The sequence below is a fragment of the Mustela erminea genome, chromosome 9 (assembly GCF_009829155.1).
Source record: "Mustela erminea isolate mMusErm1 chromosome 9, mMusErm1.Pri, whole genome shotgun sequence".
Lineage (NCBI taxonomy): Eukaryota > Metazoa > Chordata > Mammalia > Carnivora > Mustelidae > Mustela > Mustela erminea.
Window position 1 is genome coordinate 16,746,595 of NC_045622.1, and position 26,967 is coordinate 16,773,561.

Genomic DNA, 26,967 nt, shown 5'->3' on the forward strand with positions numbered 1-26,967 from the left:
TTGCATTTCCTTGATGATGAGTGATGATGAGCATCATTTCATGTACCTATTGGCCATCTGGATGTCTTCTTCGGAGAAATGTCTGTTCATGTCTTCTGCCCATTTTTAATGGGATTATTTGCTTTTTCGGTGTTGCATTTTCTAAGTTCTTTATGTATTTTGGGTACTAAGTGCAGAACTTTTTTATTTTTATATAGTTCCAATAGTTTATTTTAGTTTTTGTTTCCCTTGCCTCAGGGGTTTCTAGGAGTTTTATGGTTTCATATCTCACATTTACATCTTTAATCTGTTTTGAATTTATTTTTGTGTGCAGTACAAGAAAGTGATCCAGTTTCATTTTTTTGCATGTAGCAGTCCAGTTTTCCCAGAACCATTTGTGGAAGATGTTTCTTTTTGGTTTTTTGTTTTGTTTTAAAGATCTTATTTGAGAGAGAGAAAGCACAAATAGGGGGAGCAACAGGCAGAGGGAGAGGGAGAAGCAGGCTCTTAGCTTGGAGCTCGATGCCAGGACCTGGGATCATGACCTGAACTGAAGACAGACGCTTCACCAACTGAGCTACCCAGGCGCCCTTGTTTCTGATGGCCCTTGCTCTTGTAGTGGGGAGAAAGTAAATTCACTGATTTGGGGTGTCACTCTTTTTTTCAGACTTTAAAATTTTGTTTTCATAAAGACTTAGAAGAGGCATAGCTCTAGTGAACAATTATTTGCTGGGAGGAAACACAGCTGTCAGAGACGAAGTGGCAAAGCCTGAAATAGGTTTTCTTAAAAGGCTTTGCTTTACTTTTACTCTCCCCTGGTACCTCACTTTCTGTTTGCCCCAAGGAGTCCCTAAACCATGCCCTGGGAAATCCTTATTTATGGCATCAAGGATTGCGTTAGACGTTCCTCAAAAGTTTCTTGGACTGTCATTAGCGGTAGGCTTTTTAAAACATGGAGAATATGTTTTTTCCTCTGTAAGACGAATGGCGTTTCTAAATACCACTGACTGCATCTTCACATTATTGTGAGAGCAGGGCTTGTATTCGGACACCACCTCAATGAAGGCTTACTTTGTCTTGGATGCTGGAGAAATCCTAGTGTACTGTGTCCGTTACTTCATATTCCTTCCAGACAGAGGACCTGCTGTTGTGAAGGAACATTCCTGCATTGGACATGAGTCTCCTGGGGTTCTCCATACTGCCAGGCTCCATCATCCTCTGACAAGGGCCATGACACAGCACTCCTCACATTCGGCTTCCAGGCTCCTGAGAAACAAAAGGGGCTTTCTCCGTGGCGCACCGTGGAGAGCCCCTGAAATGTTAGCTTTCCCTTTCGCTTACAACCTTTGTCATTCCAATTACCTTGGACTTTATTTTGACTTCTTGCCACTTTCCCAGCCCAGCAGAAGATAGGCTACCTTCCTAATCTTGATTGGAGTTATATATGAGAATTTGCATATACCTGCAAAGGAAAGAAAGAATAAGAACCATCCCTCCCACTTCATGGTCCTGGGGGATTGTCTTTGATGTCTCTACTTTGGTTTTGGCCCCAATGGGGGCCAGTTTTATCTTTTTTGTTTTCGTTTGCTTTTTAGGATTAAAAAAATGCTGAGAATAATAAAAGTAAGTGCTCATGTTCACATTATTCAGAACTGGTGATTACTAATATTTTACTACTTCAAGTTTATTTTTTTATTAAAGGAAATAGTATTACAGATAAAATTAGAGTCATTTTTTTGGCCCGTTCTCAGTCCTATTTATGCCAATTAGGATCCCCTGGCAAGAATTTGATGTGGATCCTTGGTGTCTACTTACTGTATTTTATATATCCATTAAATTAGGAAGTGGGATTTTATAGTTCTTTGTCAATATGCATTGCAGTTTCTTCTCTCAGTCTGTAGCTGATTCTCAGTCTGATTTTTCACTTTGTCTTTTGTTGGAAAGAAGTTTCAAAATATTAACATTAAATGTATCAATCCTTTATGGTTTATTCTTATTCCATCTTATTTAACAAAATCTTTTTCAAAGATCATTTAAGATAATCTCCTGGATTTTTTTCTAAATGTGTCTTCGCATTTGTGTCTCTGTTCTGCCTGGAATCTATCTTTGTTTATGGTAAGGATGTTTCCCCCCAGATGGCTTTCCCCCCTGATATGGATAATTAATATTCACCACTGATCTTTAATACCACCTCTGTCATACGTCTTGTTTTTTATGTGCATGTGTGGTTCTGGCTCTATCCTGTTCCATTCCATTGGTGTATATGTCCATTCCTACACCATTACAAAATTGCAAAATCACATTGCTAGATTGTAGTGACTCTGAACCCCCAGTTAGGGTAAGTTTCCACACCTAATTGTTTTTCAGGTTACCTTAAAGATTATAGCCCCTCTTCCCTATGACATTTAGGATTGACATCAAAAACCACAAAAATCCTGCTGTAATTTGGATTCTGATTGCATTGAATTCACTGGCTAATTTGGGAGAATTAACAGCTTGATGCTATTTTGACTTCTTATCTGTGAACATAGGATATCTTCCCATTTAATTCAAAGCATCTTTTATGTCCTACAGCAGTGTTTCTAATTGTCTCTCAAAGGCCTTGCACATATTTGTTAAATTTTGTTTCTAGGCATCTTATGCATTTTGTTGCTATTTTAAATGAAATCATTTTTTTTTTCTGTCACTGCTTTCTAATTGCTTCTTGTTGGTGTGTAAGAATGCTATGTATTTTTGTATGTTGATCACGTATCCATCAGTCTCGCCTGTGTAAAAAGTAGTTAATTTCTATTTTCTTTTGTGTTTCTATGTAGACAGTCCTCCAGTATAATATTACAAATGAACAGTAAAAGAGGTCATCTTTATCTTGTTTCTCACTTTAAAGGGACTACTTCCAAAGTTTCAGGTTGTAGTATTTTGATATGAAATGAGACTTTTGCTGTTGTTTTTTCATAGTTGTCTTTTGTATCAGGTTAAGGTATTTACTACCCCTGCTTTTCTAAGAGTTTCTTTTAACATGAATGAATATTGATTTCTTACAGAATGTTCTTTTTGTATTGAGATGGACATGTTTTAATAGGTGAATCTGAATTTGAGGGATACACTTTTCAGATAGTGAACCATCTTTGCATTCCTGGAATATTCAACTTGGTTGTAAAATAAATGTTCTTTTGTCAACACTGCTCATTAGTATCCTGTGTTATGTACATACCACAGTTTATTTAACCATTCGCTTGCTGAAGAACGTCTGAATTGATTCTGGTTGGAGTTATTACAAAGGACATAATATATGAATATTCTTGTATAGGTTTTTTTGTGAACATAAGTTTTCATTCCTCTAGGACAAATGCCCAGGAGTATAATTGCTGAGCAGTGTAGTAATTACATACTAAGTTTTATAAGAAACTACTATACTGTTTTCTAAAATGGCTGTACCATTTTACATTTCATGTAATAAATGGGTGATCAAGTTTCTCTGCAGCATTCTCTCGCTGGCATTTGGTGTATTTTTAAATTTAGCCATTCTCATCGGTTTATAATATCTCGTGATTTTAATTTTCATTTCCCTGATGGTTAAAGATCTGAATATCTTTTCATGTGCTTATTTGTATCTGTATTTGTATCTGTAAAACCTCTGTATGGTTTTTGCCCATTTTTTGGATTGAATTATTTCCTTACTGTTTAGTTTGAGAATTCTTTATATATTCTAGATACTAGTTCTTTGTTGAATATGTGGTTTGCAAATATTTTCTGTTAGTATGTAGCTTGTCTCTTTGGTCTTTTCACATGATCTTTTATAGCACAGAAATTTTTAATTTTGATAAGTTTACCTATTTTTCCTTTAATGAATTGTGCTTTTAGTGTCAAGGACTTTTGCCTAGGCATAGTTACTCAAGATTTTCTTGGTTTTTTTTTTTTTTCTGTAAAAGTTTTATAGTTTTACATTGTACATTTAAATCTATAATCCATTTAGAGTTAATTTCTGTGCAAAATGAAAAGTTGAAGCTGAAGTTCATTTTTTTGACCTTTGTCTAGTTTTCCAGCATTGTTTGTTGTAAAGCCGGTATTGCCCCATTGCAGTGCTTTGCAACTTTTAACAGAAGTTGGTAGAGTATATTTGCGTGGGTATACATATATATCTGGGGGTTTTAATTCTGTTCCACTAATTTATGTGTCTGTTATTCCACAAGTACCACACTGTCTTGTAACTATATAATAATCTTTCAAATCCTATAGAATGATTCTTCTTTATTCTTCAAGAATATTTTAGTTATTCTAGGACTTTTGCCTTTCTATGCAAATTTTAGACTAAGTTTGTCTCTGTCTACAAAAAATCTTGCTGAGATTTTGATAGGAATTTTTTTAAACTTATAGATCAGTTTGGGGAAGGTTGACATATTTACTATATTGGATCTTCCAATGCATGAACACAGTATGTCTCTTCATTTATTTAGGCCTTTTTATTTTCTTCCATCGGCATTTGGTAATTTTCAACATACAAGTCTTATAAATCTTTCATTAGATTTACACCTGAGTATTTATTTCATGTCATTTGCAAATTCAAAAATTTTATTTATGCCTTTCCAATCTGTATGACCTTTTTCTTTTTCTTGCCTTATTGCAGTGGCTAGAACTTCCAGTACTGTGTTGCATACGAGTGGTAAGAGTGGACATCCTTGCTTTCCTCCCAATCTTAGGGAAAAGCATTCAGCCTTTTACCACTAAGTATAATGTTAGCTGTGGATTTTTCTAGTTGTTCTTTATCCAGTTGAAGTAGTTACCCTCTATTTCTAAAATGCTGAGAGTTTTTATCATAAATCAATATCATATTTTTTCAAATGCTTTTTCTTTGTCAATTAATATGATTTCTCTCTGTTAGCTTATTGATATAGGAGGTATATTGATTGATTTTCAAATGTTGAACTGGCATTACATATGTAGCATAAATTCCTCTTTATCATAGTGTATGTTCCTTTTTATAAATTGTTGGGTTTGGTTTGCTAATATTTTGTTGAGGATTTTTGTGAATAAGGTCATGAGAGCTATTAGTGTGTCGTATTCTTTTCTTTTGGGGAAAAAAAAACCACCTGTATTTTATGTGCTTTTATTATCAGGGTAGCACTGGCTGCCTAAAGTGAGTTGTTAAGTGTTCCCTCCTCTTTTGTTTTCTGGAAAAGATTGTGTACAATTGGTGTTAATTCGGATGAGGGGGTCATTTAAAAATTCTTTCAAATTTTCATTGTACTAAAATACATGTAGCAAAATTTACCATCTTAACCATTTTTTAAAATTGTGGTAAAATGTACATAACATAAAATTTACTATATTAATGATTTTAAAGTGTATAGTTTGGTAGTGTTAAATACATTTACATTGTTGTATAGCAACATTTTCCAGAACATTTTTCATTTTGTAAAACTGAAACTCCATACTCCTTAAACATTACCTCCCCATTTTCCACTCCCTCCTACCCCTTGCAGTCACTATGAGGCAATTGTTATTCTACTTTCTTCCTCTATGAATTTGAATACTCTAGAGACCTTATGTAAATGAAATCATACATATTTGTTTTTTGTGACTCACTTAATTTCGCTTAGCATAATGTCCTCAAGGTCCACCCATGTTGCAGCATGTGCCAGAATTACCTTTTCTTAAAAGGTTGAATATTTTATTGTATGTATAGACCACATTTTGTTTAACCATTCATTCATCAGTAGACATTTGGGTTGCTTCCACTTCATGGCTATTATGCGTAATTCAGCTATGAACATGGATGTGCAGGTATCTCTTCAAGACCCAGCTTTTCAATTCTTTGGATCCCAGAAATGGGATTGCTGGGTCCTATGGTAATTCTCTTATTAATTTTTGAAGAACCACCTTAGTATTTATGTCCATAGTGGTTGTATCATTTTACAGTCACACCAACAGTGCACAATAGTTTTAACTTCTCCACCAGTCAAAACTTGTTACTTTGCGTATGTGGGTGGGAGGTTTTTTTTTAATGTAATCTTTCTAATGGGTGTGTGGTGGTATTTCATTGTTGTTTTTATTTGTATTTCTTTGATTACTAACAATGATGAACATCTTCTCATATTTCCTTTGGCCATTTGTGTGCCATCTTTGGAAAAATGTCTATCCAAGTCCTTCATTATTTTTAAATCAGTTTCTTAAACTTTTTGTTTTAGAGCCCAAAGGATTCTTTATGTATTTTGCATATTAACCTCTTATCAGATATATGATTGCAGATATTTTCTCCCAATATTATGTAGGTTGGCTTTTGCTCTGCTCATCATTTGATGTACACAAATTTTTAAGTTTGATGTTGTCCCATTTGTCTATTTTTGCCTGTGCTTTGATGTAATATCCATGAAATGATTGCCAATTCCAATGTCAATGAAATTTTTCTCCTGTGTTTTCTTCTAGCAATTTTATAGTTTGGGTTGTACATTTAGGTCTTTAATGCATTTTGACTTACTTTTTGTATAGGGTTAAAATAAGGGTCCACTTTCACTTTTTTGCATGCAGATACTCAATTTTCCCAGCACTGTTTGTTAAAGAAACTGTCCTTTCTCTACTGAGTGGTCATGGTACCTTTATTGAAGATCATTTGACCATGTACATGTGGTTTTATTTCTGACTGTTTATTCTGTTGCACTGGTCTATATGTCTGTCCTAATGCCTGTACCAAACTGTTTTGATTACTACAGATTTGTAATATGTTTTGAGGTAAGGGAATGTGAGTTCCTCCAATTTTATTCTTCCTTTTTGAAATTACTTTGGATATTCAGGGTCCTTTGATATTCCATATGAATTTGAGGATGATTTTTTTCTTTTTCTGCAAAAAAAGTGTTGTTGAGAGACCCCTGGGTGTCTCAGTCGGTTAAGCTGCTGCCTTCAGCTCAGGTCGTGATCCCAGGGTCCTGGGATTGAGTTCTGCATCCGGTTCCTTGCTTGGCAGGGAGCCTGCTTCTTGCTCCGCCTCTGCCTGCCACTCTGCCTGCTTGTGCACCCTGTCTCTCTCTCTGATAGATAGATAGATATCTTCTAAAAAAAAGTGCTGTTGAAATTTGACAGGGATTGCATTGAATCTGTATATTACTTTGAGTAGTGTAACTTCTTAATAATATTAAATATTTTAATCCATGAACATGGAATGTTTTTTCATTTATTTGTTTTTAATTTCTTCCAGCAATGTTTTGTAGTTTTCAGTGGTGTTTTCCTTTAAAAAAAAAAAAAAGTCATTTTTATTTCCACTCTTTTTTTTTTCTTTTCAGCGTAACAGTATTCATTGTTTTTGCACCACACCCAGTGCTCCATGTAATCCGTGCCCTCTCTAATACCCACCACCTGGTTCCTCCAACCCCCCACCCCTCGCCCTTCAAAACCCTCAGATTGTTTTTCAGAGTGCATAGTCTCTCATGGTTCACCTCTCCTACCAATTACCCTAAACTCCCTTCTCCTCTCCATCTCCTTGTCCTCCATGCTATTTGTTATGCTCCACAAAAAAGTGAAACCATATGATAATTGACTCTCTCTGCTTGACTTATTTCACTCAGCATAATCTCTTCCAGTATTTCCACTATCTTTATTATTTCCTTCGTTTTGCTTCATTTGCTCTTCTTTTTCTGGTTTTTGAGGTAGGAATTTTGATAACTGATTTGAAATCTTTTCTAATAAACATGTAATGCTCTAAATTCCACTCGTAACACTATTGGCGTCCCACCTTTTGAGATATTTTAATTTTCATTCAGTTCTTTGTTCTTAACAAATTTTATTTCATTTGAGTCTTCCACCTTCCTTCCTTCCTTTTCTTTCACGTAAGCTCCAAGCCCAAAGTAGGGGCTTGAACTCATGACCCTGTGATTAAGAGCCACGTGCCCTACTGACTGAGCCAGCCAGGCAACCCAGTAGTGTGCTTTTATACAGATGTTAACACAGTTTAGCCATTCACCAGCTGAAATACATTTGAAGTGTTTCTTCTTTTTATCTTTTTTCTTTCTTTCTTTTTTTAATTTATTAAGGAAGCTTTGATAAACAGTCACAGGTTTCTGTGTGAATATTAGTTCTTATTTCTCTGGGGTAAATATCAAGAACCAGAGTTGCTGAGTCACATGGAAAGAGTATGTTTAACTTGCTAAGCTCCTTTCCAAAGTGTACACCATTTTGCTTTCCCCCCAGCAATATGTGAAAGTGCCTGTTGCTCCATATCCCATCACTACTTGGTATTTTCAGTTCTATTGTTTTTGTTCTGTTTTTGTTCTGCTTTTTGTTTGTTTTGTTTCATTTCTTTAATTTTAGCCATGCTAATAAATGTGTAGTGGTATCTCAGTGTGGTTTTCATTTGCTTTTCCCTAATGACTAATAATGTTGAACATACTCTTATGAGCTTTTTTTGCCATCCAAATTCCTTTGGTGAAATGTTTGTTAAAATCTTTTGCCCATTTTTCTAGTAGGTTTTTTTTCTTTTAGTTATTGGCTTTTGAGAGTTCTTTATATACTCAATATATATTCCTTACCAGGTATGTGTTTTTGTAAATTTTTTCTCTCAGTCCGGCTTGTCATTTTCATTCTTTCAACAATTTCTTTCAAAAGCAGAAGTCTTAAATTTTGATGACGTTGAACTTACTGATTTTTTTTTTCCTTTATAGATCATGTTTTTCGTGTGATATCTAGGAAATTTTTGACTAACCCAAGTCACAGAGATTTTCATGTATGTTTTCTAAGTTTTCCTCTTTAAGCTTTTGTTTCATTTGAGTTAATTTATATATATAGTGTAGTATATGAGTTTGTGTCTTTTGTTTTAATTTTGGCATATGAGTGTCAGTTCTAGCAGTATTTATTGATAAGACTATCCTTTCTTGAATTGATTTTACACTTTTGTTGAAAATCTGCTTTGTTGAAAATCAGATTCTATGCTCTTTTCCATTGATCTATGAGTCTGTCCTCTTTGCCAGTATCACATTGTCTTGATTCCTGTGGCCTTATAGTAAGTCTTGAAATTCAGAATGTGTAGGTTCTCCAACTTTGATCTTCTTTTCAAAGTTCTTTTGGCTATTTTAGTTCCTTTGCCTTTTAATATAAATATTTGGATAAGCTTGTTGAATTATAAGAAAAAAATTCTACTGGGATTTTGATTGTTGTTTTGTGGAATCTGCAGGACAGTTTGAGTAGGACTGACATCTTAATAATACTGAGTCTTCCTGCTCATGAACCCCAGTATATCTCTCCATTTATTTCTTATTTGATTTCTTTCAGAAATTGGTGTTTTGTATTTTTCCACATATAGATCATGCTCATATTTTATTACATTTATACTTAAGGATTTCATGTGTCTTAGTCCTGTTATAAACAGTACTTTCTTTAAATTTCAATTTTTAATTATTCATTGCTAGATATAGAAATACATAGAATTTTTATATATTGATCTTGTATTCTGCAACCTTTCTAATAAACTTATGAGTTCAACTGGTTCTTTTATAAATTTATTGAAGACAGTCTTGTTGTTTGTAAGGCATGATGTGTTTTCTTTTCCAATCCATTTGACTTTTTAAATTTTTATTTATTTTTATTTTATTTATTTTTTAAAAAGATTTTATTTATTTGACAGACAAAGATCTCAAGTAGATGGAGAGTCAGGCAGAGAGAGAGAGAGAGAGAAAGAAGCAGGCTCCCCACTGAGCAGAGAGCCCAACACGGGGCTTGATCCCAGGACCTTGGGATCATGACCTGAGCAGAAGGCAGAGGCTTTAACCCACTGAGCCACCCAGGTGCCCCTTAAATTTTTTTTTTCCTTTCTTATTCTTTTTTAGCAGCTATTGAAAATTTATACAGTTTTTCTCATTTAGTGTGTCAATATAGTGAATTATATTGGCTGACTTTTTTTTAATGTTTAACCAACATTAAATTTCCAGGATAAACTCATTTGGTTACAATGTATTATCTCCTTTATACTGGTAGATTTCATTTGCTAATATTCTGTTGATGATTTTTGCATCTGTTCATAGGGATATTGATTTTTAATTTTCTTTTCCTATAATGTCTTTCTCATTTGGGATAGCACTGGCCTCATAAAATGAGTTCATGAATTTTTGCGCCTCTTTTCTAAATATTTTATGTAGTGTTAATATTCTTAAATATTTTGTAGAATTTTGTCAGTGAAGCCATCTGTACCTGGTGTTTTCTTTGCTGGAAGCTTTAACTATGATTAAATTTATTTACTAGATATAGTTATTCAAGTTACCTCTTTCTTTTGAATGAGCTTTAGTAGTTTGTGTCTTTGCAGGAATTCATCCTTTTCATCTTAGATATTGAATTCATAGGCATAAAGTTGTTCATAATATTCATTTATTATAAACCTTTAATGTCTATAAGGTCTGTAGTTGTGTCCCTTTGTTCAGTTCTGATGTTGGTATCTTCTTGATCAGTTTGACTAGGGATTTGTCAAATTTGCTCACCTTAAGATCCATATTGCAGGGCACCTAGGTGGCTCAGTCACTTAAGCATCCAGCTCTTGATTTCAGCTCAGGAAATGGTCTCAGGGTCATGAGATCGAGCCTCCATCTGGTTCCATGTGGAGTCTGTTGAGGATTCTCTCTCCTTCTCCCCTCTGCTTGTATGCACTCTTTTTTTCTCTAAATAAATACATAAAATCTTACTTTAAAAATCCAGATTTGGGTTTCACTGGTTTTCTTTTCTTTTCTTTTCTTTTCTTCTGCATTCTATTTCACTGATTTTTGCTCATGTCTTTACTAGTTCTTGTCTTCTTGCTTTGGGTTAAATTTGATCATCTTTTTCTGGCTTCTTAAGATAGAAGCTTAGATCATTGATTTGAGACCTTTCTTCATTCTCTTATAAACATTTAATTATATAAATTTCCTTCTGAGCACCACATTAGTTACATTCTATACTTTTTTATATATTGTATTTTCATTTTCATTGAATTCAGAATTACTTTCGAATTTCCCTTGTGACTTTCTCTTTGACATTTTATAGTTTATTTAAAGTGTGTGGTGTGTTTTCCAAATACTTGGGGATTTTCCAGCTATCTTTCTGTTAATGATTTCTAGTTTAATTTCACCCTAGTAAGATAACATTTTTTGTACTATTTCAATTTTTTTTTAAAGATTTTATTTATTTGACAGACAGAGATCACAGGCAGAGAGTCAGAGAGAGAGAGAGGAAGAAGCGGGCTCCCTGCTGAGCAGAGAGCCCGATGTGGGGCTTGATCCCAGGAATCTGGGATGGTGACCTGAGCCGAAGACAGAGGCTTTAACCCACTGAGCCACCCAGGTGCCCCTTATTTTAATTCTTTTAAACCTATTGAGGTATGTTTTTGGCCTAGAATATGGTCTGTTTTGGTCAATACTCCATACATAATAGAAAAAAATGTGTGTTCTAATGTTGTTGAGAAGTGTGTTTTTTAAATGTCAGGTCAAGTTTTTAGTAGTATTCAGGTCTTTTTTATTGTTAATAGTATTCTGTCTACTTGTTCTATCAGTTATTGAGAAAGGAGTGTTGTAGTCTCCAGCTGTAGTTATGGGTTTGTTTATTTTTACTTTCAACTCTATCAGTTTTGCTTCATTATCTTAAAGCTGTGTTGTTCCGTACATACATACTTCCTTTTCAGATTTACCACTCTCTATCTAATGGCTTTGCAATTGTCTCTAACCCGCTCCCCAGACTCCTGGCCCACAGTAATTGCATTTGATACATATCTAGCTACCTAGGCACCAGGTGATTTAATGCAATTCCTGCTGGTAGAGCTATCTTTTTTCTTCTTTTATCTAGATTCTTTGCTCTAAAGAGGTAGCCCTAGGCAGTGGATCTGCAGCAGTTTTTTGCATTCTTATTTTATGTCCAGCCTCACCTCCCTCCAGCCCTACCCCTGCTTCCTGCAGTGAAACGGACTCTCCCATGGAGTACTTTTAATCTCCTTTGCCTATCAGGACTTTAGCTCCTGGCTGCCACTGCCTACTTTGGATATAGAGTCCAGTGGTTCTGTGGTTAGTTGTATGCTTTGCATTTCTTTTCTGTGTCCGGGTTGTGGCAATGTCTGTTATTTTTGAGCCCATGCTATGTCTTCTTGGGATTCAACCTTTCGTATTTTATCCATTTTACTCTATGTTTGGAGCAGAAGTATATTAACATCTGAGTTTATGGAGTCAGTTTGATCAAAGGCCTAATCATATTGACAAATATAGATCAAAATAGTTCTTTTAACTGCTCTGTAATATGCTATTATATGAATAAGCCACATTCTGTTTATCTATTCACTAGATAGTTTTTGACAGTACTTGAGTTTAAGAAATAGTGAGTTAAAACAAGTTCTTTGACTTAAGCCTTGATGAAATACTCTATGAAAAGGACTAACTTCAGTTCAAGAATCTTTGCTGTGTATGAAACGTGAGAATTAATATTCCTGGAGGTAGATGAAATACAGAAGCTTGAAGAAGACAAGTGGGAAAACATCTATGGCTTGAGCTAAGTAAGAGAATGAGATCTATGACAGAAGATCATGCAGAGAAAAGGGAGGAAAATACAGGAAAGAATCTTGAGAACTACCCAAGTGTAGAGGGGCAGAAGAGAAATGAGAATCCCTAAAGAGAGATTAAAAAGGGCATTTAAAATGCCAAGAAGAAGAGAGTTTCTAGAATGGTACTTATTACTCTAGCAAACCACTGAAGTGATGAGAACTAAGAACGATGATCTGAGAGCAAGACCCGAGTTCTACCTTCCGCCCTCTCACTCACCAGCTTTTAGACTTTGGATTAACAAACTAGCTCCAGTTACTATATCTGTAAAATATGTAATAGTTGATCTCTAAAGTCCTTTCTGTGCCTATGTTATGAGGTTTATGTGTTTTAAGTAGTAATATATTGGTGACCTTGAGAAAACTGTTTCAGTGGTGTATGAAGGCCCAGTTGTAGAATGTTAAGGAGATTTCTTTGATGTGCCATGATATGACACCATATCAACATGAGCAGAAGCATAACATAGCAAGAGAGATTAAACAATAGCAATCAGATGTTTGGAAAATATTTTTTCTTTTTTTTTTTTTTAGTAACATATAATGTATTATTTATTTCAGGGGTACATGTCTGTGAATCATTAGTCTTACATAATTCACAACACCTACCATAGCACATACCCTCCCCAGTGTCCATAACCCAGCCACCCTATCCCTCTCCCGTAACTCCCCAACAACGCTCAGTTTGTTTCCTGAGATTAAGAGTCTCTTATTGTTTGTCTTCCTCCCCAGTCCTATCTTGTTTCGTTTTTCCCCCCTTCCCCCCACAATCCTGTGCCCTACCTCAAATTCCTCATATCAGAGAGATCATATGATAATTGTCTTTCTCTAATTGACTTATTTTGCTTAGCATAATTACCTTCTGTTTCCATCCATGTCATTGCAAATGGTAAGATTTTGGTTTTTGATGGCTGCATAGTATTCCTGTGTGTGTGTGTGTGTGTGTGTGTGTGTGTGTGTGTGTGTGTGTGTACACCACATCTTCTTTATCCATTTGTCTGTTGGTGGACATCTAGGCTTTTTCTGTAGTTTGGCTATTGTGGACATTTGAATCCTTCATAATGCCTTGGGAAACAAAGTAAACTAAATGAATGTTTTTCTTCTAGTTATACTTAAGTGATTTTGTTTAGCCAAAACAAATGAACTATCAGAGATTTCTCATGTTTCATTGTCATATTCCTTAAAGAGAGAGATGTACATATTAGAGATTTATTTTGGAATTAGATAGTCTTATTCAAAATAAAGACTCTGGTTGGTTCAGTATGGGTCTGCATTTGAGGAACAATGGATTAACAGAATTGTTAGCTACTACAGAAGCCACGTTTGAGTATACCTCTAGGCATTTGTAAGGGCTACATACTAATCCCATTGTGGTATAAGCACATGCATAAAATGTAAATCCCATTACTTTTCTCTAGGATGTTCCTTGAGATTGTAGCTATACCTTTTATGGAAATGGTATGAAATCCAAATATAAAATCTTTGTGCTGCCTAAAGCCCCCGGTCTAAGCTTACTTTAGTTTTCCAGTTTCCTAAATATTATGTAAAATATTTCCTGTTTGTATGACTTAGTTTATAAGGCTAGTCAGAGCTGAGAATGAATTATCTTTTGTCTCCATCCATCTTTGAGTTTTAGGTTTTATTCTGAGTTCGCCCTCGGAGTAAGATTTATGATAGGAAACTGCAGTCTAAGTAGTGTGTCAAGTCTTCATTTATTCTGGAGTCGTAGACCTGTGACTGAATTGTGATTGAAGAAATGCTCTCAGGTATCTTGGGAATCAAGAATGACAATGGGCTAAAGGAGGAAGGGGTGCACGTTTCCCAGCCTGACTGTTGTGCTACTGGAATCTGCTCATGTGTGTATCACATTAGGCAGGTGTGCCATGGCCCCAGAGCCTCTCATGTGTGAAGGCGTGCCTATGGGCCCTGGAGGTGGAGCTGCTTTCACTCCACTGAGGTTGGCTCCATTCCCCATTCCCCCCTCGGTCAGGGCCACCTTCAACCGCACTTTACCAGGAGGCTGTTTTCTAACTGCTCGTGATTCAGAGACTCTTGAAATTGGAAGAAGCTGTTCTCTCAGTGGGTGTTTTTCTCTAATAGGAAGAAAGAAAAAAGCACAATGCCAGTTTGCCTGTGGTCGTGTCTTCCCAAGGTTGTACCTAGGGTTTGGTTTCCATTTATCATTCTCAGTTGCTCATGTGGTCATGTTGGTCTTTATGCTGTGTGTAGTAAATTTTATTTCTCTTGTGATTGGTCATTTTCTATTAGAAGGTCATAGTGGAATGGTGTTTAATATTCTCAGTCAGTACTTCTGTTCTCAGGTAGAAGTACTGACTGAGAATATTAATATAAATCAAGATTATTCATTTTAAAGAATACTTAGTCATCAGAAGCCATTTACCTCTCAAGACTATAGCTTTGGGGCTGATGATAAAAGCTCAGATAATACCAAGTTTGCAGCTATAGTTCAGTTTGGATGGACTGTTGAATAATGAATAAAATATCTGATTTACTGATTTGCCCTGCTTAATGATAATACAAAATAAGATAATACAAAAGATAATACAAAAATAATAAAATCTTTCAATGGAGATTAAAATCATACTTTCATACTTTTTAGGGGCTCTTGGGTGAATCAGTTGGTTAAATGTCCAACTCTTAGTTTTGGCTCAGGTCATGATCTTGGGGTGTGAGATCAAGTTCCCTGTCAGGTCTACTTAAGATTCTCTCTCTCCCTGTCCCTCTGCCCCTCCCACCCTCTAAAAAAAAAAGTCATACTTTTTACTTACTTAACTTTTAAGGGAGCATATTTAATGTGTGTAGTGATACACAATGAGGTTATTTTCCTTCATTTTTATAGAATAAAGAATTTTTGTAGAATAAAAATGAGTATTTATTATAGCCCATATCAAAACTTTTATCCATATATAAGTCTATTGGCTTTATCTGCAAATTAATAAGTAAACATTGATTTTTAAGGTTTAAATGAGTGGAAAGGCAGGTGCAGAAGTGGTCATGTTTATGGTACAAAATAGGGATGCAAAGTTATGAAGGAACCAAATAATGAAGGGCCTTTTACAGTCACTTTGTTTTCTATTGCTGCTATAACAAATTACCCTAAATGTAGTGGTTTAAAACAATACCTGCTTATTATGTCATAGTTTCTGTGGGTCAGAAGTGTGGGTACAATGTGGCTTAACTGGGTTCTCTGCTTAGGGTCCCACAGGGCCAAAATCAAGGGGTTAGCAGGGCTGTGTTCATTATTGAAGGCTCTGGCGAAGAATCACCTTGTAGTCTCATTCAGGATGGTGGCAGAATTCTGTACTTTCTCCTGCTTTCCATGTGGCCACTTTTGTCTTCAAGCCAGCAATGATATAACAAGTTCTCTCATGCTTAGAAGCTCTCTGACTTCCTCTTCTGCTGCTGCCTGGGGAAGCTTCACTGCTTTTAACAGTTTATATGATTCGATTACTCACATTCAGTGACTCTCCCTATCTTAAGGTCAATAATGCAGTATAATATTATATAATCTTGAGAAGAGCACCAGGGGATGAAGATTGTGGGGGCCAAAATTCTGCCTTCCACAATCATGATAAAGAGTTCAGGCTTTATTCTGATGTATGGTTTTCAGTAGAGGGGTGATGGGTCATATTGGTGTTTTATAACAGTCACTGGCTGTAATATAGACAAGAGTCAGTTTGGGGCCACCCTGAAGTTATGGGAAATCTTTCGAAGGAGTATCATTTGGGATTTGGTTATAGATAATAGAAGTCATGCTAGCTATGTTAAGAAGAAAGGGGTTTGGAGTGCCTGAGTGGCTCAGTGGGTTAAAGCCTCTGCCTTCAGCTCTGGTCATGATCCCAGGGTCCTGGGATCAAGCCCCGCATCGGGCTCTCTGCTCAGCCCGGAGCCTGCTTCCCCCCACCACCACCTGCCTCTCTGCCTGCTTGTGATCTCTATCAAATAAATAAAATCTTAAAAAAAAAAAGAAGAAGAAGAAGAAAGGGGTTTAATACAGGGAATGGGTGTTGAACAAAAATTTTTGGAAGGGCTGTGTCTCTAGGATTGCCTTAAAATGATACTGCAGAACTGACCCACCAATGGCACTGCTGCCTATGGTACTCCTGAAGCTGCTGTCCCTGGTGCTGAATCACACCAGCTTTACTGTGATCTGGGGGTTCAGCAAACTGCTGCCAAGGGTGTTAACTCCAGGAACAGTGTTTGAACTGCAGTTGGATAATTAGGGAGCCTATACCCAAAATGTGCCCTCACCATCTGCTAGATCCATTATATTTATCCCCAAGGCTACTGAATGAAAGTGAGAGAAGCCAAATCTCACCTGCAAATGAGTGCGCAAAATGCCATTTTTATCTTCCTAGTCTTGGCAGTACAGGAGGGAGGCATTCCAGAGGAGGCTGGAACGGATCCTGGGGAAGCTCATCCACAGAATGTTCTAGCATTCCAGGTTATTGAATTAGAGTGGTGGGAAGGAGGGCTAACAAGGAATCAGGATGACTGTCCAGCTACTGGCTAGGATGAGGAGATCATTCTTCATGCCATTTACTGACATAAAAAGACCAGAAAAGATGAGGAGTAACAACAAATTATTTCTGGATGTGTTGATTTTGAGAAAACTATGGGACCTTAGTTTCCTAATTTATAGGTAATTTAATTTGTAGATGGAGTAGGCCAGTTGTATCAAGTAGGCCAGTTTCTGCCTGTGGGTCATAATTTTGTGTACAAATATGTTTATGGTTGAGATTAATTCAGTTTACCATAGTGCCAAATATAAATAAGTCTATAATTATATAATTATTATTGTAAGTTTTAGTTTTATATTTAAATTGATTTAAGGCTTAGCACTGGTTCTTAAACTCATTGTTGAGCAGTGTTTATCTTTTTCAGAAGGACACATGGCTGCCTTATTTCCTAAGTTGTTCTTGTTTCAGAATCGCTGCCTTTTAAATTTCTTTCTAAACAAAACTTGGCGACGTATAATATTCCTGGGTCATGCTTCCTAATTTATTTATTTGGTCAGCAGTGGCATTGTTTTGCTTCTCAATTTGTTTCACTGGCTCTGCAGTCTTTCTTTTCATCTCCTTCTGTTGGTCATTTCTCTTTGAGTTCTTGTTTTATAATATTCATACTTAATAAGTTCTAGACCCCTTGTCTTCAGTTCTTTTTTCTTTCAGATTGTGTTCTGCCTCTGCATTTTACTCATTGTGTGTTTCTTTCTTTTATTCCTTTTGCTATGTTATGTGCTTAGTTGCCATTTTGTATCTCTTTGCTTATGCTTAAAAGTGGGCACCTCTCTCCAGACCATCTCTTTACTGAAACATAGTATAAGTAAACTCTCCTTGACCCCTTCACCATTGTTTCTTTTGTTCCTCTGAGGCAGAGTTTGAGAGCTGTGGTATTACAATTGGACTTTTCTGTAGTCTGAAGGGAAAATATCTCTGGAGTTGGGTTCAGCTTTTATTTGACCCCTTGGGTTCCGCTGTCTTTTCTAAGATTTTGTGAAATTATCAGAGCCTAGTTTCACTTGTTTGAGGGCATATAGTAGGAGATGTGGGTAGGGAAAGGTACCCTTAGAGTTGGAATCATTTTACTTTTTCAGTTTGGAGCCTTGGAAAATTTCAGGTCTTGGTAGTTTTGCTTTTTGTTTGTTTGGCCTTGTTTTGTTTTGTTTGCCTTTGGTAAGATCCTGACATCCTGGGAGTGGGACATAGAGGTTTCTAGTCCCCACAGTATTTCCTTAGACTTCCTGGGGCTCACTCCTTAACACTTCAGCCCAATTTTCTCTAAATTGGGAAGTGTTAGCACACTCAAGAGTTAGCTCTTTATCTTCTTCCTCCGTAATGAATTCTGGGTATTGAATTAGGATCTTTGCTTAACAGAACAACCTAGTACACTGCCATTGGTTCCTTTTAAATAAAGCCTATTGCGATAAGCTTATTCCCTCTCTTTCTTTGTTAGTTGTTGGTTGTGATATTTTTATCCTTTTAAAAAATACTGTTTTTGACATAAGTTTTAAAAGAAGATTCTGTAATCTCTTTCATCATAGCACCATCATTTCCGAGAAGTTCTAAATAGATTTCAATCATTTGTTTTCTAAAGGGGTATGTGTATTTTAATAATGTAAATTCCAGAATAGGAATGTAGTGTTTATTTTTTATTTACAAATTACATATTCATCTATTATGTTATATAATTCTCTTGACTGTTTTATAAGGTAGGGAGGGCAGACTTTTTAATCCCAGTTTAACTAATGAGAAAACTGAGATACAAAGAGATTGATTTGATGAGTCACACAGCTAATTATAAGATGGAGTCAAGACTCTGAAGTCAGATCTTCTGACTCCAAAGCCAGTACTATTTTACCATATACTGTTACTCCCTTTAATGAAAATGGTTACCTCCATGCTTACCCACACATGTCCTACTCTGTCTTTAATATTCCTACCAACCTTTTAACACTGACTTAACTGAATTAAAGCCAAAAGTAGGGTGGGGGAATAATCTTACATGACCACTGTATTCTGATCTTGAATTAACCTCAGGATTTCTTGGTTATAATAAAGCTGTTATTGGGTCTTTTGATCATTTTTTCCTTCTCTGGTTTGTAGAAAATTGCTCAACTTCCTCAGTAAAACCAGACTTTAGTAAAAAGGCTGGCAGTGGAGACAGGATTTTCCACATGGGAAACTTGACCTTATGGGCCCAAGTTTCACCTCTATAACTCATTTTCCTCTTGGTAGCTTCTGCTCTTATTCCTGCCTCAGTCAAGGAACTTGTATTCCTAGTATTTGCCATTTACAAGTTTTTCACAAGAACTTACTCTTTTTTTTTTTTAAAGGTTTATTTATTTATTTGAGAGAGAGGGAGAGGGTGGTGGGGGAGCAGGCAGAGGGAGAAGGGGAGTAGGAATCTCAAGCAGCCTTCGCCACCCAGCATGGATCCCAAGAGGGAACTGTCTGATGGCCCTGAGATCATGATCCTGATGAGATCATGACCTGAACAGAAATCAAGAGTCAGACACTCAACCGACTGAGACACCGAGGCACCCCTCAGGAATGTATTCTTGACTCTTCCGCAAAGACCTTCTTTATAGCCAGTGAGACTACACTGAACACTCAAACAAAAATCAATGAAAAACCTGGATTAACAGCTCACATACAACTGGATTTTTTTTGTTATGGTTTGTAAATTATCTTCTCTGGTGGTCAGAAACTGGCCTCATTCCATCTTCCCATCTGTCACCAAGAACGTGTGCTTAGATATATGCCCTTGATGATGACACCCAAGAAAGCAAGTTCTACAGAGTGATTAGACTTCTCTCTGTAATCCTTTTGTCTGCTTTTCTAAGTTTTCCTTTCCTGCCTAAATCTATTCTTTGGTAACAATAAACAGCAGGCATGGTGACCATCTTTAGGACAGATTCCTCTCCTATCCACAAGGATGTGGTTTTATTGTGGCCGCAGAAGAGCAACCGTATCCGATCACAGCTACACAAATAGTTCGTCAGGCAGATAGGTGGATGGAGATGATATTAGAATAGGATTGTAGCAGTGTCGCTCACTGGAGTTCTGAAGAAGTTCATAGTTCGTGTGCCAGTGGCTTAACCTGACACTGTTTTTTTGTTTTTTGTTTTTGTTATCCTTCTAGGTATCATGAACTGATTACAAAATATGGGAAGTTGGAGCCTTTGGCAGAAGTGGACCTAAGACCACAGAGCAGTGCGAAAGTAGAAGTCCACTTTAACGATCAGGTGGAAGAAATGAGCATTCGTCTGGACCAAACAGTTGCAGAACTAAAGAAACAATTAAAAACTCTAGTGCAGTTACCCACAAGCAACATGCTTCTGTACTATTTTGATCATGAAGCACCCTTTGGCCCAGAGGAAATGAAGTACAGCTCTCGGGCACTGCATTCTTTTGGCATTAGGGATGGAGATAAAATTTATGTGGAATCCAAAACAAAATAACCTCGACCAGCCTTGTAAAAAACACATACATAAGGACTTCTTGCAGGGCATTTGTTTCCAATGTGGTTTTCTTTAGGAGGGAGAAGGTTGTTTTGTTTCGTTTTGTTTGGGTTTCGGGGGGTTTTGTATATTTTTTTTTCCCCCTAGGATGGGGAGGGGGCTGTTTTTGGTATTTTCTACCACAGATTTCTTCAACTCAGCCAGCAGAATTGGCCACATCTCCAGTCCCTGTGCCCTCCCTCGTGAAAGATGACCAAGAAATCGCCGACTTCTTACTGTGTTCACTAAATGACCATTTAGGTATTTGTGAAGATAGCATGAGCCGTGTGTCCTCCCCGCAGAAGGGGAACTTGTGGATTGAAATCAGGAGCAGGGAGCTTGACAGGAAGGGCCAGCACTTCTCTCCCCCAATTCTTCCGTTGTCCTTCCCTCTCTCCCTCCTTTCCTGTTGTTCAGATTTTCATTTTGACTTGTGTCAGCACGTGTTCACCTAATAGTTCTAATCCTGTCCATAAGTAACTTCTCATTTCTCAGTGTGGACAATTTTTTCATTTCTCCCTTTTGAAATAATTATAGTGTTTTAGGCATTTTTCAACCTGATTCTGAACTCAGGTATTCCGTGAGAACCTGTAACTCTGTTAGGATCTCGAAGACAGAGAGTTAAAACTCCAGGAAGACTCGCTGCTGTCCTGGCGGCGTGGGCAGAGCAGCCTGGGCCCTTTGTGTGTAACCACGTCCATTTCAGTGTCCCGCACAGAAGACGTCCACCCTCACTTCCATAACACAAAGCGTGTCACATACCACGGTCCTTTTATTTTTGCTTGTCGAATGTACTTCCTCATCTCTAGCTATCTTTCTCATTACTTTGAACCGTTGGGATAGAGGCCTGACTTTCTGAAGAGCCCAGTAGAATAATGGATATACATGCCGGGAGAGCTGGGACTTAGCTAGCTGACTGTCCGTGGCATGTGTGAGGGAGTAGAGTGGGAGAAAAGTCAAGCCATCCAGGAGGAAGAGTGTTGTGACTTCCCTGCCGGTGTCGTCATTTGAAGCCCTGGCTCTTACACTTTGCATTAAAAGTGGGAAATCTTAATCAAAGGGAGTTCTGATTCCCAGTTCTTCCCTGGGATGCTGTGATGTCATAATTGGACCCTTCTTTTTGTTTTGCATTTCAACTTAGTTGCCCCTCCCAAAGAACAACTCTGCCTAATCTATGAGTAAAGTCTAAGTGTCAAAACTTCAGAATTGCCTCCAAGTCCTATTTTTCGCAGAAGCATATTTAAAGCACTTTTCTTTAAAAGCTAGTTCCTCACCTGCCCTGAAATCTTTGCATTTGTTCTTGTAGTCCTTCATTAAACAGGGTAACCCCTTTCTGTGATAGATGTCTTTCTTGGTCTACCATATTTACAGATGGGAGGCTTGGGGAAGGCTTGGCATCACTAAGGGCAGGTGATGTGCACATGAAGTATTTTTCCAAGAATGTAATCATTATCTGATTGCATTTGACCTTTTGGCCTTTGTTATAGGATTCCACCACTCCTACAAAATCCTTTAATTTCTTACGAAATTTTTAGATAATTCTTGTAAATTCTTCACATCTGCAGAGTTGTGATTATTATTGCTACTTTTTAAATTTTTCCTATTTATTCTCTTAATGCACTTCAGGTTCAGTATCTATAAAGCCTTTGACCCAGTCCTACTGAGTCAAGTCTACATCCACTGTAACATTAAAGGTGGAAACCAAAGGGTTTGAGAAAGATGAATGAAGCCTATTCTCCTTCTGCTGCAGAATTGATCTTTCAAAATCAGCAAGAATGAACGATGGAGATCCAGGCTGGGTAGAGACAAGAATTAATTATTTTGCAATCACATTTTCCTGACAGATTTTTGGAAGTGGGAAAAAAGTGTGGCAACAGTGTCATGAAGATAAAAACTGTGGGTGCTTTGTGTAAGTGCACATGAGTGCAGGCAAGTTTGAGAGAGAGAGACAGTGTAACTGAGCCCGTCACTTTTGTCAGCCTGGGAAACAGATGCACTCTTTTATTTTTTTGAGGTTGTATGACCCTGACTGTCCCACAGCAGAAGGCAGAGCAAACACTTGGGTTGTGCTCTAATCATAAGTGGAATGGTCACATTAATAAGATATTTTATATATGACAAAAGTTTTATGAAATGCTTTTTTACTATTAGAGACCTGTTCCTTCTGTTATGACAGAATACAGTGTCCATCAACTGCAGGCCTAATTCCTCTATTATACAGTTGCATGTCAGGGGAACTTCTCATCTAATTCAGTGGGTGTGGGTATTTTTAGGGCATTGTAATTGATGGTTTTAATAATTGCTGAACAATTTTTGATTGAGACAAAGTCTAATGCAATGACCGGTCTTTCAGAGCTGCAGAACAGAAGTAAAAGAGAAAAGCTATTTGAGCATGTGTACTTGTAGATTTATTTCGGCAGCTGAGTAAAGATGCTGCTTTTGAAATAAAATCGGTGCTGTGTAGACACCTTGTAACCCAAATTATTTTTGTAACAGGCCAAAAAAGAGGAGACAAGAGACCGTGGGCATTTGAGTCTCAAAGTTATGCATCATCGATGGCAGCAGCTTCTCTGTATTTTAATATTGACTTCCTCCACATGCAGCAAGAGCCTGTTGTTGGCATTTATAAGGCAAGATGCTGTCCGAGCCAGTATTACAGATAGGTCTCTGCAGGCACAGTGTATAGAACATATCTTTTTAAAAATAGAAATTCTTTTCAGTGGAGAAAAAGGAAAGGAGTCATAGAAGAAAGCCAGATCAAAACCAAGGGATCCTCTGTGCCCACATGTAGCTGCTGAAGCCACAATAGAAATGGGCTTTCAAAATCGAATTGTTGAAATAGCTCAGATTGCTTTAAAGGAGGGGGAAAAAAAGTTTAGAGTCCTGTGTCTTTTTTTTTTAATTATTATTATTAAAAGTTTCTTTTGTTTCTGCAACCTATTGCTACCATGTCCATAAACACATAAGAAAGCAGTGGCTATCCCCCAACACCTTGTTTCTTTTAAGACCCGTGGGTGAAAAGAAGCCCAAAACATGAGCTATGTGTAACAGAGCCACATGTTATGATGCTTTGTGCTAAGATTTTGTTCACTTAAAGAAATGCAAGTTCAGTCCTCAACAGGTGTTTCGGCTGCGTTGCTAAGTCAGCGGTGTCCCAAGCAAAGAACACTGGGTGCACAAGGAACTGACCCCCATTTGAGGCACACTGCCGATGGCTCTTCCCAGTGCACGTGTGAACGCGACTTGCTCCGTGGCAAGTGCTAGGCCCCAGGGCATATAAAACAGGAATACAAAATAATAGATCGTTCTAAGCGATGTCATTTCTGTTTATGAATTTGATTTTTCCCTTCATTTCATGTTAGATTGAAAACGCAAACAAACTGCTTTCCAGTACACCCAGAAGCTATCTGTGTTACCAGATGTGTTGTGAACACTCTATTTTTCATAGGTGCTTCCTTACTATATAATATGTCCATTGTAGTGATGGAGAGGGACTGGGCTCTCTCAGGCTCTTTACTTGCCAGTTGTCTCCTGCAGCTAATGGAAATATATATTTTATTTTAGAATATAATTTAAACATGAAGGTCTATTCTTTGCACTTTTTATTAATACATATATATATATATATAGATAATCTTTAAAAAAATTAAAAATCCAAGTCCAATTTCTCTTTGTGTTCTGGTTTTTTTCTGGAGTTCTGGGGCCAAGATACATGCTTATTTTTATATAGTCAAAGGTTGACATCACTGCTGTGGTTGAGTACTGTGGGGAACTGGCCAAAGCTGGGAAGATTTGGACCATTTTGAGAAATTTCTTTGGAATTTTGCCATTTAGAAATGAAAGCTGTAAAACAAAGATTGTAGGAAGCGTATCATTGCTTTTGTGTTAGCAAATTCTTATACTTCTAACATGTACTTGATACTCCCTTAATGTCCTTTTAAGGATAAAGTCCTCCCTTTAAGATAACTGGCATCCTCTTTTTTGAGTAAGGATGAAAACCTCAGTTGGATGCACTTAAATTTCTTCCAAGTGACACTTTCTTGTCTTCAGAAAATAATTTTCTGTGAGAATTCGAGTTTTGGACACTTGAACTCTACCCACATCGATAATTTCTTGGTAAGCTATAATGAGTTAACCTTATATCAAGAATGATGGTCCAAGAACTGTACTTTATTTCTGTATATAGAAGAGTCCATTAACTTCTCTCTCGGTGTTCCAGAAGGGTGTGAGTATCACGATCTGTTTAAATTTAAATATTTCTGCCTCTTACTTAAATTTCAAAGAATATACTTTTAACATCTATACTAAATGCTATTTAGTTAATATGTATTGTGAGCTTCTCCAAGTATACTTGCAAGGTAGACATATGTCAAGACATCCAGTACCCACTGGGCTGAAAGATACTGGGACTCCAACTAGTTACTAGGATGCATGTAAGTCAAGAAAGTTAACCTTTGAGAAATGAAGTCACTTTCTCTTTACAACTCTCCTCTGGAAAGGAAGTTAGTTATCTGTGGTCTCCAACTTAGAAGTTCAGAGCTCAAATTCAGCCAGTTAACTTATAAAACCCATATAGGTCATTTCTTATTCTTTTAGCTCTTTTTAAAGATTTTATTTATTCCTCAGAGAGAGGCGGTTGCAGAAGGAGAAGCAGGGTCCTCATCGAGCAGGGAGACAGGACTCGAGGCTCCATCCCGGGACCCCAGGATCACTACCTGAGCTGAAGGCAGACACTTAACCGACTGATACCCGGGCACCCCCATCTACTTTTAACTTTTTAATGTCGCCAAGATTTAGGATCTGAGTTAATCCCTGAAAGGAATAACATACCATACTGTAACTCCTTAAAATATGGTGAGTGAGACTAACACTGGAAATCTTTAGCTTTTTTTGTTTAACAAACATTTATTAAAATGTTCAAATATATATATATTTGTCATTTATATGAATATAATAAGGAGAGTTTCTCATGCTAGCCTCCCAACTTACTCTGAACTAAAGAGAGCAACGCAACTGGGGTTTTTTACAGTTTAGCACTATTCTGCTGAGTCAGTGGCATTTTTACAACCATATTTCAAAATACTGAAGCAGTGGCCTAAATAATAATTGATCCCAACAGCGCAAACTAACGAAAGGAAATCAGTTCTTAAAATAAGAACACTACTAACTGTTCAATGTTTTGTCTTAGGCTTTTCTCTGATGTGGCTTAGGCACCTGAATAATTTGCTTGCACTCTATTTGAAGGCACAGCTATTAAGAGGGGACTAACAAACCCAAAACCCAGGAGGAAGGAGAGCCGTAAGTGGACAGAGTTGCTGTTGTATGAATCCTTGCCAATCCATGTCCGAGCTTACCACGCTTCTTTCTCACGTTTCTTCTAAACTCGAATAATGAACATTTATTACACCCAGGACCCATACTAGATACTTCACCTATATTTGATCTTCATGACATCCCTATGAGGTTAGCACTGTTGTTATCCCCATGTTCTTACTCGTGAAGGGAGTGGCACACAGATGGGTTAAGTAACTGGCCCAAAGTCACCCAGTTGGTTAACAGAGTCAGGATCCAAACCCAAGGAATCTGGCTGTGGGATCCATGCATTTAACAGATACGATGTAATACTTGCTGCTAAAGTTCTCCATTACCCTCCACACTCATGCACACACACACGCGCGCGCGCACACACACACCTTTATTGTCAGTCTTTACATTTCATTAAGAAGAGATGTTTCACAATACCCATCTGCTAAGTTGATTTGCTCTGTAACAACAGCACTGATGTGGCCGCTGGCTCTGAATCCCAACTGGAATTTGTCCCCATGCCCTGTCAAGAATTGGGAGATGACAGTTGGTGTGTGCTCTATTGTCCTCCCTGTTCCTCTGACAGGTCATTTGGACATTTGTGATGGGCGCCATTGACAAGAATAAGTAAAACAGTAATATGAGGCAAGGAAAGTAAGAATTTGGTTTTTAACCTGAGGACATTCTAGAACCTTAAAACTTCGTTGCAGTAAACAGTCAAAGGTACGAGAGGTCACTCATTTTGAACTCCAGCTTCGATCAAAGAGGCAACTGAAAACGGTTTAAGTGGACTGAAAACGGGTGTTATCAAGGAAGAAAAAAAAATGTTTATAGGTGAATGCAACCTGTTGCAAAGGTTTTGTTCCAGGAAAGGATGAGGCTGTCACTGCTGTTGTTTCTCCTTAGAATGTAAGGAAGCGCCTTGTGAAGAATATAAATATTGCTTACAAAATAGAGGGGACAGGCTATCTGTTGTGTTCTGCAAGATCTAGATCTGCCAAAAATTACAATGCGATTTCAGTTTGTCAGTTCTTACAGAGACTTCATCCTTGGATGCTTTGTCGTCACTGTATGTAATACAATTAAGGTGTTAAGTAAATGAGAGTGAGAGGAGGGAAGACAAAAAAAAATACAG

The 26,967-nt window shown here is 37.2% G+C and overlaps 1 protein-coding gene across 4 annotated transcripts in view; it reads left to right on the forward strand.

Moving 5' to 3' along the window:
* Positions 1 to 24,113, forward strand: part of TBCEL (tubulin folding cofactor E like) — a 72,721-nt gene extending 48,608 nt beyond the window's left edge. For all 4 annotated transcript variants that reach the window (XM_032357992.1, XM_032357989.1, XM_032357990.1 and 1 more), the window contains exon 8: positions 20,171 to 24,113. In XM_032357992.1, coding sequence (XP_032213883.1) covers positions 20,171 to 20,489 — 319 coding nt within the window. In that variant the 3' untranslated portion in view covers positions 20,490 to 24,113. The remainder of the gene's footprint in view (positions 1 to 20,170) is intronic.
* The last annotated feature ends 2,854 nt before the right edge of the window (positions 24,114 to 26,967 follow it).